Below are 15,108 nucleotides of genomic sequence, written 5' to 3'. Positions count from 1 at the left end.
ATTCATATGATGTCGTAAATCAAAATGTACACCAATCGATGAGTTACTATTCAACACTAGAGAAATCAAGGAAAAATACAAATGAAAGGATTTGTAAACTTCATTTTTTTTCCTTTGGTCAGCTTTGGGCCCAGTGCGTCGGTGCAATGTCTATGTTGGAGGTTCCCGCCAAAGATTGTTTCCATGTAGAATACTAAGACACTGTAATACAATTATTTTATCAGTATTATCATCATTTTAAACCTCAAAATGGCCAAACAGTTTGTGTCAGATGATAAGATTGTATTAGCCTAACGTTTACATTGTGCTACACTTAGGAAGGAGGAGTCTAAAATGTGTAAAATTGATATTAACAAGAGTATGTTACGTACCATAGGAAACGCCCAGCAAACTGGCCACGGTGCAGACCGCAGCCATGCCCACATAAGTGGCAAATCCGGTCGAGAACTGCACAAACCCGTAGATGATACCGATGAACAGGTACGAGTGGAAGATTGCCTTCGGAACGGTCAGCAGCGCCTTGTGAACATAATAGGCCGAAAGTCGATACATCTGTTCGCCCACTTCGCGCCTCAGCAAGGGCATCTCATAGGAGAACACATAGAACACCGCATAGCTGATGGTGTAAATTAGCTCGCAAACCATGAGGAATAGCGCTCCCCGAATGTCTTGGATGGCCGTCTGGCTGGTAGGCGTAACGTGAAAGTAAAGCGCCGAGATGGTAATGCTAGTGATCTACATAGTTGCAGTGAATGGGAAAGAAGAAAAGTTTAATCATTTTCGCCGTTGTCAAACGGTAGCCTTTTGAATGCACCAATAAAACAATTGAAAATGCTCCATAGTAAATTCAAAACTACTTCATAATAAAAGCAATAGTATACCGTTAAAATTTGCGACATGTTACATAAAAAATAAATTGCTTTATAAGTCACCTAAGTGGTAGCCGTAAAACAACGAATTTTCTGATTTGAAGTGGAAAATCGTGCAATATTATTTATAAACCTTCGAGAGATCACTAGTTATGCTTGTATTTCTGAATACATTACATTAATTAGATGTACATTAACCTGCAGCGATCATTTGCTATGTTTGTAGATCTGAAGACCCTGTACTTGAAGAAGATTTTGTATAACCTTAAATAATCGTTGAACTCAAAACATTGTACAGCTTAACTGTATGAGTTTGCATGGATATTTTTTTAGTTTGCAAGGGATTGAAAAGTGATTCTGAAAAGTCACTCGTTGCGATTGTTGATTTGCTGACCTTTTCTTCTTGTAATTCTTGGGTAATTTTGAATAGTCGTTGAGCTGAGATCCTGGTAGCGTCTTATTATATAAGCTCATATAGATATCAACCTTGTTCCTAATCCTTGGAAAGATAAATAGTTACACATGTAGATCTGAAGGCCTATGCTCAAAAAAGTTCTGGTATAACCTTGAACGGTTGTTGAACTCTAAACATGAGTAAATATATTTCCATGAGCCTATACGAGCATAAATGTTGTTCATGAACCTTCGAGAGATCACTAGTTACACTTGGAGATATGAAAGCCTGGTTCCCTCGGAATTCTTGGCTAACTTCAAGGCAATCAGCACATAGGCATAGGTTTTGTTAAACAAGTCTTGTTTGTAGTCTATTTGATACTAATTTCATACAAACTGAATTTCGCTGGAATAAAACATTTACGTAACAAAAACAATTCTATTTATGTAACATTATTTTTACGTACCCCCGATTCATTACGTAAAAAGAAGTTTCGGTCTAATGCTGAATAACTTCATTTATCATTGAGCAGTTTATGGTTTTCTATGGAGCATTATCTTTTTCTTCTAGTCGCAAAAACTTTTCTACCATTGCCGAACTGTATCAGACTTCGACTTACCAAAAACAAGAGCGTCACAATGACGTGCTGCCGAATGTTGCGGACACTGTCGATGACGCCCCGGCGAAGCAGTAGCTGGAGCTGCGATGGCCAGCATGCGTGGTGATTATCTCTGGAAGGAAAAATGGTGGCAGACGCGTGGAAAATGAACGTTAAAACATTTAATAGGCGAAAATGGTTCGTTCCCCCTCACCGACAAAGCTTATCAATCACATCATTTTGGTGGTACGGTCCCATCAGGCACTTTTTGCCAATGTTTTCCATATGGCACTTGCGCACGATCTCGTATCTCGTTTTGCTGTCCGTTTCTCGCTCTAGCGCTTGCTGTTGCTGCAAATGATGATCGTTTTCCACATGATCGATTTGGCTGTAATCGCAGACCAATTTGAAGTAGTGATCTGCGGGATTGCAATTAATCGGTAGCGGAAAATGTATGCTGAAAGTAGAAACGAATGAGCGAAGAGAGGCTCATTAGAGGCTTTTAGGGTCATCATACTAAAATTTTGTGAAAATGTTTGCCTGGGGGGGGAAAAACGGGAAAAGTCGGTGGAAACTCAATATGGGAAGTAGGCGAAACATTTTTGGGTTGATTAATTAATGCAGAACTGTAGATTTGTTTGCGGCCATATGGCTAATGTCGTCAGGAGCTAAACTGAATGTTATTTTCCATGTTAGATTTCTTATTCATTATATAGAAGATAGAATAACCACCTGATTGGTTTACAAAATCACGACGATCAAAAAAGTAAGCACATTTGATCTGTTTCTCGAACGCATTTGTCATGGGAAACGCAAATATTAGATAATAGTTTGTTTCCTTTTTATATTAACTGCATAAAAGATAGGGTACTACAAATCCTCGCAGTTTATGGTAGTAGATGGAGGTTATTTGGTCAAAAGCCCAAAAGCCACAAGAAAAGCACTTTTTTTGTAAGAACAAAGTAGTACGAAGTGGAAGTGTTTTTTCGACAATTTATCATTCCATACAAATTGTACGGGAGCTAAAAAATAGATAATAGATTGAAAAGGACCTTACACTTAAATATTTTTATTGCTGACACCAATTAAAAAACAAGTTTAAACTATCAATATAACATTATCATTTCCCTTTTTCGGATAACTTTGCCTATCAACATGCGCTACGACTAACACTTAACCTTCAGAGGAAGACACGAGATCAGAGCTTATGACTTAGAAAATCCCGACGGCTTTTATGATTATCGTCTCCCGACAGGCTGCGGAGGCATGTGGGAAGGAATTGACCACCAGAGCAGAGAATAACACAGGGAATCGATTACTGCGTGGGGAAATTGTGATTCGGAGAAAATTAACTCGCGACGACGTGACTTGCGTTTACAAACGTGTTCACTTTAATGATCGATTGAGAGGTAACAACGGAAATAACAAAAGGTGGGTTTACACTTTGGGTTCCAGTTCAGTGGGTCAGCGCCCCTGTGGTAAAAAGATACTTACGTTCAACACTCCTCCTCGCTGAGCTACTGAACGAATCTATCTCTGTTTACCTTAGCCAGCCCAAGGTCGGCTACGTATTGGTTAATCTTCTGTGGTCCCAATGGCTTGGTGAATATATCGGCCATCATCCTATCGGTTGGACAGTAGGCCAGCCAAATCACTCCTTTCGAGCACAAATCCTTCGCATGATGTTGTCTAGTATCGATGTGCTTGCTGCGTTTTTTTTGCCGATCGAGGGAAACAAAATCGATACAACTACGGTTGTCTTCGTTGATCTTCGTCGGTTGTCGCTGCTCGGCTCCTAACTCACACAATAAGCGTCGCAACCACACTGCTACCTGTGCCGCTTCTGACAGAGCGACATACTCAGCTTCCATGGTGGACATTGATACGCAGTTCTGTTTTCTACTACCCCAGCTGATCGCCGCACCACCAAGCATGAACACAAATCCGCTTGTGGACTTACGATCCGAGGTATCTCCAGCCCAGTCTGCGTCGCTGTATCCAGTCAGTGTCAATCCATCTCCACGCTTGAGCCCAAGTCGCAAAACCAAATCTCCCGTTCCGATCAGGTATCGAACAACGCCTTTGAGTTCGACCCAATTACGGTGCGTAGGGCGGCTGCTACTACGACTGAGAATCGACACGGCTGCAGCAATGTCTGGTCTGGTGTTAGTGGGTAAGTACAATAACGCACCAACAAGACTGTGGTATTGCACGTTATCAGCCAGTGGCTCACTGTCAGCCTGCTTCATGTACCCTGTGTCTAGAGGGTATTTCGATGTCTTAGCCTTGTCCAATCCATGGCGTTCCGCGATTTCGTTGATAAACGCTTTCTGGCTCAGCGAATAGAATCCATCGCTGCTCTTCTCAACCTTGTTGCCTAGGAACTGACTTATAGGCCCCAATGACGAGATTTCAAAATGCTTACTTAATTGATTCTCCAAGAGATCCATCTGACGCTCATCACCACTAACCACGACAATGTCATTCACACATATTAAGAGATAAATCCACTCACCATTGTCCAACTGTTTCGCAAACAGGCAAGCGTCCGAATCTGATTGCTCAAATCCTAAGCTCAACAATACCTTCTTCATGGTAGCATTCCAGACATGAGCTGCCTGTTTGAGTCCATACAAACTTCGGTGCAGTCTGCACACCAGCTCCTCCTTACCGGGTACCGCGTATCCCGGGGGCTGCCGCATATAGAGTTCTTCGCTCAGTCTTCCATTTAGATACGCATTTTTCACATCGATGTGACGAACTTGAAGCTTCTTGTGCCCTGCTAGCACTAGGAGCACCCTGAACGTCGACGGCATTGAAACCGGCGCAAACACTTCACTAAAGTCACTGCCGTACCGTTGTCCAAATCCCTGGGCAACGAGCCTCACTTTGTGGCGCACCACCTGTCCATTAGAGTCCTTTTTCTTCTTAAAGACCCATTTTGACTATTGCTTGTCGCCCTTTCGGTAGTTCAACTAACGACCACGTACCCTTCGACAACAGCGATTTGTATTCATCGTTCATCACTTTTATCCACTTATTACTACACGCACTATTCACAGCTTCACGGTAGTTCTTCGGTTCCGGATCGTCCATCTTCGCAACACCGACTACAAAATCCTGATATCTTGCCGGCAGCACTCCTGCATTTCCACGCTGAGGTCTACCTGGCTCCGCTTGATCTCCATCGGAGTCTTCGGCATCAGCACCATAGAAAACATCATCGTCGAAATCTTCCTCCACAAAACCTTACCATTCCGATTCTTCGTCGATGCTTTCATTCTCTGCGGAAACCGATTCGATAGACACGAGTCGATCCGTGCTCCTCTGCGGAACAACTTCCGCATCCGCAGGCTTTTGATCCTTCGCTCCAGCTGGTAACTCCTCCTGCAGTTGTGATCCGAGTTCAAGGAACCTGGCATCCCGACTAATAACGATCTTATTCGTCTGCTTGTCCAAAAAACGATACGCTTTTGAGCCACAAGCATATCCAACGAACAAGAGCTTACTCGCTCGGCTGTCTAGCTTCACTCGTTTTGCGTCCGGAATGTAGACGAATGCCTCACACCCAAACACTTTCAGGCGGCTTAAATCAGGTTTCTCTCCACACCATAGTTCCATCGGCGTCTTCGCTACTGACCGTGAGGGTAAACGATTCTAAATGTAAGCTGCAGTAGCTATTGCTTCTCCCCAATACTTCTTATCCAAGTTCGCATCAAGAAGCATGCATACCGCCATCTCCTGCAGGTAGCGATTGCGCCTCTCGGCTACGCCGTTCTGTTGTGGCGCGTATCCTGCCGTCAGCTGCATCTGAATGCCCTCTTCCCGATAAAACTGTTCAAGCTCACGGTTGACGAACTCGCCACCACGATCAGATCGTATAATCTGCGACTTCCTCCCAAACTTGTTCTCAACCATCCGAACGAAACTCATGATACAGTGTTTCGCTTCAGATTTATCAGTAAGCAAATACATTATGACATACCTGCTGAAGTCATCGATGAGGGTTAGAAAGTACCTCTTACCGCCGGGTGTCACATTGCTCATTGGACCGCACAGATCCGTGTGGATCAACTGCAACGGCTGTGTTGATTTCCGCTCAGCTTGCTGCGGGTATGGCAACCGAGCCATCTTGCTCTCCATACACGGCTCACACACAATCTTGGTACCACAGTTCACTAGCTTCATACCAGTAGCCAGATCTTCTTTCTGAATCTTCTCAAACACCGCCGGATCACGGTGACTGAATCTTCGGTGCCATGTATGCTGGCAGTTCACTGTATGGCACTGGATATTTGCAACCGCAACACATTCCGGCTCTTTCAAAAAATACAGTCCGCCGCGCCTCTCACCCAAGGCAACGACCGTGTCCGACGCATTACGCACTTCAACACTGTTCTTCGTAAAGAGCACACTGTAACCCTTATCTGCCATTTTACTCACGGATAACAATCCACCGTCGAGGTTTGGCACGAACAACACTTTATCGAGATTGATATCCACCGGTTCACCGGTACCGTTAACACTTTTCAACGAACCGCAGCCAATACCACCAGACTCTGAGCAATTTCCATTCGCCATCACAACCGTAACACTCGACTTCTCCAGCTCATTGAAAAACCCTTCACTGCTGGTCATGTGGCACGAAGCCCCACTTTCGATCGTCCACAAACGATCCACTTTGGCCGCTGCACAGATGGCTTCACCCTCAGTATGGGCAGAAAAACAAACACTGTTGATTTCCGGATTTTTCACTTGCTTAGCCTTCGCCGGTTGTTGGCCACTGCCAACAGGTTTCACACCGGATAGTCCTTCGCCGCTGTTCTTCTCTTTTACACTTTGCCACTTCCGACAATCTTTCTTAAAATGTCCCGGTTTCTTGCACAAAAAACACAACTATTCTTTGTTTACTTTCTGCGTTCTTAGCACTTGTTCACCGGATGAAGATTTTCCGCTCCGCTCCTGCCGCTTGTGATATTCGTCCATGAGCTTGGACCGCACCAACTGCATCGTAACATCCGCATCGGGGCGTGCTTCTAGAGCAGATGCCAAGAAATGGTACGATTCTGGCATGCTCCTTAGCACCATAGTGATTTTCAGTTTCTCGGCCAACTCTAATCCCGCATTCAATAGAAAAGCGAATCCAATTCCAACAAGTGCTTCTCAACGTCTCCATTTTCACTCAATTTCGCATCACATAGCCGGTTTAGAAATGACAGCTGCGACGATGCTGTCGACTTCTCATTTCTTCTTTTAAAGCATCCCATACTGCCTTTGCACTAACACTATCCTTGATTAACACATACAGTCAACTCTTCCTTACTCGATAATAAAGGGACCATCGAGTTAGTGAGGTATCGAGTTACAGAACACTAAACCAGTGCAACTGCGATCTAAGGGACCATCGAGATAGCTATGAAAACCAACTTTTACTATGGTTCTCTAACTCGATATCGAGATACGGAATATCGAGTAAGGGAGAGTTAACTGTATTGACTTTCGTCTTTGCACAGTCCTAGTATAGCACGGGCCTTCCGGTCAGCTTTGTTCCAGGCGTCGGTTACTGGCTCCGGTTTGGCATCCGCCACGACATGCCAAAGATCCTCCCGGATCAAAAACATCTACATTTGAAACTTCCAACTAGCGTAGTTGGTGTTTCCAAGTTTGCTGATCGCAAACTTTCCCGGATCCGCCATTTTGTGCCCACCGGCAAATCACCACCAGGCAACAACCAGCCGAATTCAATGCACGCGACAACGCCAAAACTAATCTGACGAACTTCCGCGAATTTCACTATTAAACCGACCGAATTCCACGATTCCTCTCTGGGCACATAACCTGTGGGAAAGAATTGACCACCAGAGCAGAGAATAACACAGGGAATCGATTACTGCGTGGGGAAGTTGTGATTCGGAGAAAATTAACTCGCGACGACGTTGCTTGCTTAGCTTAGCTTAGACTGACTACACATATCAATGGTTGCTATTCCGTGATTGACCGAAGTCAGTGAAAATGCACAAAGAATCAACTAGAAGTTCGGCTGGGATTGGCCATAATCTTCTTCAGTGTGCATAATTCAGTGCCTCTATTTATACAGGGTCAATAACGGCGCCGGCCACGTCCTTGCAGTCAGGTGGGATTGGGGGAAGGAATGTTAGTGTGTAACCTTTGCTTTTTGGAGACCGTGTTTGCCTCTGCATCTCCACAAAGGTTACTGGGAGGGATGTTTGTTAATGGGGAGGATCGTTGGGTCATAGGATTCACTTTGATAAGCGATTAGACCATGATAAACAATGATTTGTGAGATATATACATGCTCATATGAAAATATAATATTTTCATTTGATATGAACAATTTCTATGTAGAGGAAAATTATGCCGACACTTGAGGTGACGAACCATTCAAAGTTTGTTGAACAAATACCTAAATGTAACATTCCTACAGCTGTCAGGACGAAAGCATGTGTTATTATATTTTACTCATTTGAAAAGAAACAAAAAACTCGATTGGTTGGGACATCATAGAACACTCTTATTCTTATGCCGACACTTACAGTGGCGAACCATCCAAAGTTTGTTGAATAAAGTGAACCTTTCGCAAGTCTACACTTGTAGTGTCGAACCATTCAAAGTTTTTTTAATTACAAAAATAAAGGTATATAAGAGGTGTTCTGAAAAAAAAATGTTAAACATAAATAAATCATGAATCAGAGTTTGTGTCGACACTCACAGTGACGAACCATCCATAGTTTGTTGAAAAATCATATTTACATCCCACCATTGTAACGATTGAATGTGCAGTCATACATATTTTATAGATTAGAAATAGTAGCATGAAACGAGCTCACCAATTGATCCGTTATCCTTGACTGAGCAGCCACAATCCACTTTCGGCTTCACTCGTTTGCTCGGCTATAAAAAAGCACTCAGGAAAAACAATATAAGCGCGCGACCCAAAAAGAATAAAAAAAAACTGTTCGGGCTTTCTTGACGCACTGCCCAGGAGCAAGCGTCAAGGTCGAAGGATCAAACAGAACTAACCGATCGCGGCACTTTTTCAGTTACTCCAACCGAACTCACCGATCACGCCACTTTTTCACTTACGAGACCGACGCGCGACATGTTTGATCCTGCCCTCGTCGCTCGCCCTGGCAAAAGCAAGTGTGAAAGTCGAAAGATTAAACAGAACTCTAACTCGCGACGACGTTGCTTGCGTTTACAAACGTGTTCACTTTAATGATCGATTGAGAGGTAACAACGGAAATAACAAAAGGTGGGTTTACACTTTGGGTTCCAGTTCAGTGGGTCAGCGCCCCTGTGGTAAAAAGATACTTACGTTCAACAAGGCAAATATCCATCACTATTTTGTTAATCTCCTAACCCAACTTTTTTCGCACAAAATCAAGCAATGTCATGATCTACAATCAATGCACTGCTCTTACTGTCTGGAACATATTGACATAATTAATATTGATGATTGCTGAAGATGCAATTTTTGAGCCTTAATATTTATCATTGGGAGTAAGACAGTGCAAAAAATGCATTACAGATGGAATAAGATGGGTTTAAAATCCCTATAAATAAGGACTAAATTTGTATATGTTTGTTAAAATAGTTCGTCTATTTCTGGTTTAATTCTTAACGGATCATCAAAGAGACCTCCACCCACACCTGAGACCCTACATATCGTGCCCAATAATACAAGAGCCTAGACCAATCAGTTCATTTCCATTACTTTTATGTTTCAGAAAATCCCGACGGCTTTTACTTTTATCTGTAAGAGTATGATCATGTAAAACATTCGTGACATATATAGAGGAGGGGGTTGGGGGGTTTGGTGTCTAAAATTCCTAAAAATTTTCCAGGCAGATTCTCAAAGGAAAGACTACAGGACAGCAAAGAATCAAGAAGAACGTGGAACTTTTGCGGAATGTTTAAGGTCACATTTTTTTCAATTTTGGCTTTGTAGATTGAATAAGACTTGTTTAATCTATGAAATAATAATTCATATTTCGGTCACACTTGCTATGCACTTCTGAATACTCTGTAATATAGTTTCCAGATCTACAAGCATGATCTCTGTCCAGATCATCAATAAGCATTTGAATATTTAAATCTGTGCTATTTTTGTAGAAAATCCAAGTTGTTTTGTTACATTGCTAATTGTAACCGCATAACAGTCGCGTTGAGATTATACATAAGTATGATATAGTAGCAATGATATTTATTATCTGGTTATTCACCAAATATCCTAAATGTACTGTACATAATTTCAGCATTCCATAGGTATTGTTGAGTTCTGGGTAATTTCTCCATACTGACAGAAAAACACACTTTGTACTCCATTTTAGCACTCCAAAATTCGTTACTTTTTGTACTTTCAATTTTTACGATCCTCTAGAATGAGAGGAAAGGGTATGCCGATGGCCTACAGGAGTGTTACGTTCGCGCCCAACACTTTTCATGTGACAGGTTTTACTATGCATTTGTTTACATCCGGGCAGGATCGGTGCAAACACGAGACTGTCATTTCCATAGAAGAACTGTCAAAGGGCTTTCCTATCAGCTGATTTGGAACGTCTTGTGAATAGGCCTATCAATCGCAACACTATTTCTTCTCTCTTTTTCTACTATCCACTCACGTTGGATCTAACCAACAAGAGAATGCACCAAACATTGTCAGTACAGACATGCTTACGCTGATTAAAATAATTATCAATTTTAGGCTGACAAAATCGGGCAAAAAATGGATGCTAAAATCGGGGGTTGACAAAATCGAGTAAAACAGGGTGCTAATCGGGGGTAGATAAAATTGGGGGTACACAAAATTGGGGGCTGACAAAATCGGGTCATTACTGTATAAAAAAAATGTGAAATATCAGAGATTTGCATGAGATTTTTGCGTGAAATACTTGATTCATAAATAGTGGGCAATATACACGCCAGTCACAATTTATGAATCAACGTTCAAAGCTAAGTATGCTGTTCCGCTCAAGAAAAGTAAAAATTTCTGCGGAAGAAATGGTCAAGAAATTTTCTACAGTGAGCTCCATTTGAAATGACATTTCTTTTCAACTGCGTACTGCGATCAAAGAATAATGCTTTTCTTGACCATTTCTTGCAAGAAATTTTCCACGCATCGACATAGGCGATTACTTTTCTGTTGAGGTGCATACTTCGCTCAAACTGCTAGAACTTGATGAATTTAAAATGTTTTTTCTCATTTTTAAACTATTTGCAATATAAATTTTGTGATGGAAGTTCGAAAAGTGCATAAAATCGGTTCGGGGCCGTTCATAAATCACAAATATCAAACAGAGTACAAAAAATGCCTAGTGCATGAGCCCGAAATTCTCATCGAATAAAATTATTAGAGAAAAAATGTGTAAATATTTTATATATGGCTCCTGAAAAGTATAAGGTGAATAAATTGTTGTAGAAAAGTTTCTTGGAAACGAAGAAGACCCAAAATTATTGAAGTAATGGTAAAGTGTTGATTCGAATTGCCCGGACGCTTCGAATCCCGAATCATCCGAAAAATATTAATTTGTCAACTTTTACGAATGAAACATTCACATTCAACATTCGACTTCCTAGAGCATAGAGTATCTTCGTACCTGCCACACGATATACGCATGCAAAAATGGTCATTGGCATAGTAAGCTCTCAGCTAATAACTGTGGAAGTGCTCATAAGAACACTAAGCTGAGAAGCAGGCTTTGTCCTAGTGGGGACGTAACGCCAGAAAAGAAGAAGAATGCTCGTGTTTGTCTACACAGCGCAACAAAAATAACATGTTTGCGTGTATTTAGGATCAAATCATGTGTCTTCAATAAACTTCGGGTTACTAAATCTGATGACGCTCTCAGAAATGCTCCAGCACGTCACGCTGTCATCTGTAGCTCAACAGGTTGTCAAAGTTTATAAAATGCTTGTTTCATTAATATTCACAAGGAACTTGAACTATGATTCATATTTTTTAGTAATCTTATCCTTTACGCAAATTACTGGATTACATTTATATTGAATCGGCTTTTTCAACATACTTGCGATCTCCATACAAAATTCTTCATTTCTTCTACATGGCAAAATACAATACTTTATTAAATCATCAAAAATAATATTTGAGCAACGAAAATGAATGAACTTTCTTTATAAGTGTTCTTTGAAACCTAGAATGTGCATTCTGTGTCAAATTAACTCTCTAAAACCCAACCTCGCCTTTGGGCGGATTACACTTCGCAGCTTGTAGATTAAAGCACCCATCCAGCGAATAATGAGTCGTTGGTTCGATCCTTATCGGAGCACGTGGTTTCTTTTCGTGGTTTCAATTTAAATTTGTACATTTGACACGTGTTCGTCGTGTACATGTAAACTACAAAACCTCGTATTTGGCCAAGACTCTTGTATGCTAGATAAGTGCCGAAGATGGCCGATAGTTCTGATGAACTGTAAGGTAAATGGGCAATGAGAATATATACCAAGGTGTGGAAGAAGAAGCAATGGCTATGTATTAGTAAAGAGAAAAAAAGCATAGCTCGTTTGCTTGTCGTTGTGAAACATGTTGCACCGTACATGGATGTCATGCACACTAAATGTCTTCTTCCTCACCTCGGTATATATATCATTGGTAAATGGGTTACTAACAGGGATAGGGAAAAAACATTGATGAATGTATTGGCCATTTGAAAAAGTAGTAAATGATCAAATGTTATTTCGCCCTAACAACCCTTTCGGCCTAACGGCATTCGGCCTAACGACCTGCACCTTTCGCTATCGGTTTCTTGAACATTTTTTGATGTTTCGGGGACAGTAGGTTGTTAGCCTAAGGTTCCCTATCCGCCGTGTTGGGGCTGCCATCTTAGGTGTAGCTTCCGGGGAAGAGCATTTCTTATTCAGCCGCTGGATGCCAGACAGACGCTGTTTGAGCCGCACCTCCTTGGTGAACAGACGCTCGGTGGACGTACCTCCTCAATGCAGCTGAAGTCAGAAGGACTACAGGACCCAGGCTGCACTACCAGCTAAGCACGCAACTCTTAGCTGGCGGTCATTTGTCATCCGTCGGCCCGTGGAAGCATGAGGTAGGAACTTGTGAGGACTCCGTCGACTCACCATTTTGCAGAGCAACGACCTGCACCCTTGACAATTAAATTGTGCTTGGTGTTTTCTAATTGAACGCATATGATATTGCTCTCACGTCTTATCCCGGCCGGAAAACTGTTGAAAAATATATCAAATTATTACTGTTCAGCACAGCTTAAAAATATATATATATATTTTTGCTTCGAGGTATTTCTAACGGATAAAATACTTGTAGCTTATCAATCACTATTTAATCATTATTTTGATTATTTTAGTCACTTAAGGTGAAGATGAATCGAAGCCAAACTTCAAAGTTTCAAGAGCACAAATCTCGGGAGCCGAACATCCGTTTGAGATGAAAACTTAATCGATTGGTCACCACTACCAAATGGATGTTTAGTTCTTCAGATTTGTGCTCTTGAAAATTTTAAGTGTGGCTTCGATTCATGTTGACCTTAAGGTGAAGATAAATCGAAGTCCAACTTCAAATTTTCAAGAGCATGGATCTGGAGAACCAAACATCTATGTTAGCTGAAAACTTAATCTATTGATCACTCGCTGGTGGTGACCAATCGATTAAGTTTTCAGCTCAAACGGGTGTTCGGTTCGCCAGATTTGAAATCTTGACAATTTGAGGTTTGGCTTCGATTCATCTTCACCTTAAGTCACTAATAAACAAGAAAAAATCTTTTGAATCTCCTGGAATCTAACAGTTTGAAAATGCATAGCGACTGTTGTGCACCTTTGAATAATCCTTAAGAATCCTTTGAGAGCTACAGTGGCCACATAGAAGTCAGATCAAATATTACAGAGTTACACTTTTTGAGGCGAATGAATTAAGTTTCAAACCGCATAAACAGAATCTGTACTTTCAAAACGAAACAAAACTGAAAAAATATACACTTTTGAAAAATTGTCAGCGGTCGATGGAGATTTGTTATTTATTATCTTCTTCATTTTGGCATTATGTCCTCACTGCAGTAGCGCAACCAGGATTTGGCTCTAGGGGGGGTTTTGTGAACCTGAAGGTAATGTGTTTTTTGGAAAGCAACACGGATGTAAAAAAAATCTAACAGCAAAACTAAAAAAAATTGCTAGATTAACATTAAAGAAAATACATAACAGCATATGCAAAATTGAGCTTTTCTCGTCCACCCTGCACATCAAATTTTTGTTGGTGAAATCAGCAATATTTTGCTGAAATTTTCCAAGCTGATATGTTCAGAAAATCAAATTGCTGAGTTGCAGTAGAAACTTGCTGATTACTTAGCGTTCTGATCTAAAGATCAGGAAATCTGTTCTCTGAAAATGTCAGATCGACAAATTTCAGCAAAAATTAGTAATTTGGTGTGTTGGCATACATTTTCATATTAATTTACAACGCTACTCAAACCAAATCTGTTGTGCCTGGTGGAATTTTACAGAAGTTTCTCGAAATACGTTCGGATTCCAATAAAAATTTCGTTCGCAATATTCTAATACGTTTAAATCTACATTTTTCGAAGTTTGCTCGAAAGTTTGTCCAGGCTACATTTGGATGCACGCACATAATTGGCGTGATAGCGTTCAATCACTATTCGTCTGTTATGTTCCTTACATATGTTTATCAGACGAATCAGTTCGATTATTAGTCAGCATTGCAAATATTGAAACATTTTTAGATTGTATGGAATTGCTTCTCCGTAAATTCGCTTGCTCTCTGGAGGTGATAAAATTCGGCCTAAGCTTGAGGCAGCTTGAAAATTTTTCATAACATCGAATTTTGAATCAATCAGCTTTTCAAACGGTCTCGATATGCACACGTATCTGCATGTTTGTTTGACAAACTTCTCTTAAAAAAACCCTGAATAATCGAGAAAAGTAAGTTTTTTTTTACTTTTTTACGGTTTTAAAATTAGAAAGCCACAACTTAGAATAACATTATTGTTAATACAACTTATTGTCCAGTGTTTGTGCATTTTAGTGTTGAATTTCAACAATATATTTGATAATTCTTTTAAAAAATTCTGCTTGGTTGCGCCACTGCCTCACTGGGACACAGCCTGCTTCTCAGCTTAGCGTTCAATGAGCACTTCCACCGTTATTAACTGAGAGCTTTCTTTGCCAAAGTTACCATTTTCGCATTCGTATATCCTGTGGCAGGTACAATAATACTCTATGCCTAG

General features: G+C 41.0%; 1 protein-coding gene across 1 annotated transcript in view; it reads right to left on the bottom strand.

Annotated features, from left to right (window-relative positions):
* The window catches only part of LOC23687608 (protein brown), a 33,674-nt gene that overhangs the window by 16,848 nt on the left and 1,718 nt on the right, over positions 1–15,108 (bottom strand). The window contains exons 5-7 of the mRNA XM_021840283.1: positions 2,076–2,318; positions 1,883–1,994; positions 372–735 (exon numbers count right to left, since the gene is read on the bottom strand). Coding sequence (XP_021695975.1) covers positions 372–735; positions 1,883–1,994; positions 2,076–2,318 — 719 coding nt within the window. The remainder of the gene's footprint in view (positions 1–371; positions 736–1,882; positions 1,995–2,075; positions 2,319–15,108) is intronic.

This window comes from Aedes aegypti, chromosome 2 (genome assembly GCF_002204515.2).
Source record: "Aedes aegypti strain LVP_AGWG chromosome 2, AaegL5.0 Primary Assembly, whole genome shotgun sequence".
NCBI lineage: Eukaryota > Metazoa > Arthropoda > Insecta > Diptera > Culicidae > Aedes > Aedes aegypti.
The sequence above is the reverse complement of the archived record's forward strand: the minus strand, read 5'-3'. Positions and strand labels throughout refer to the sequence as shown.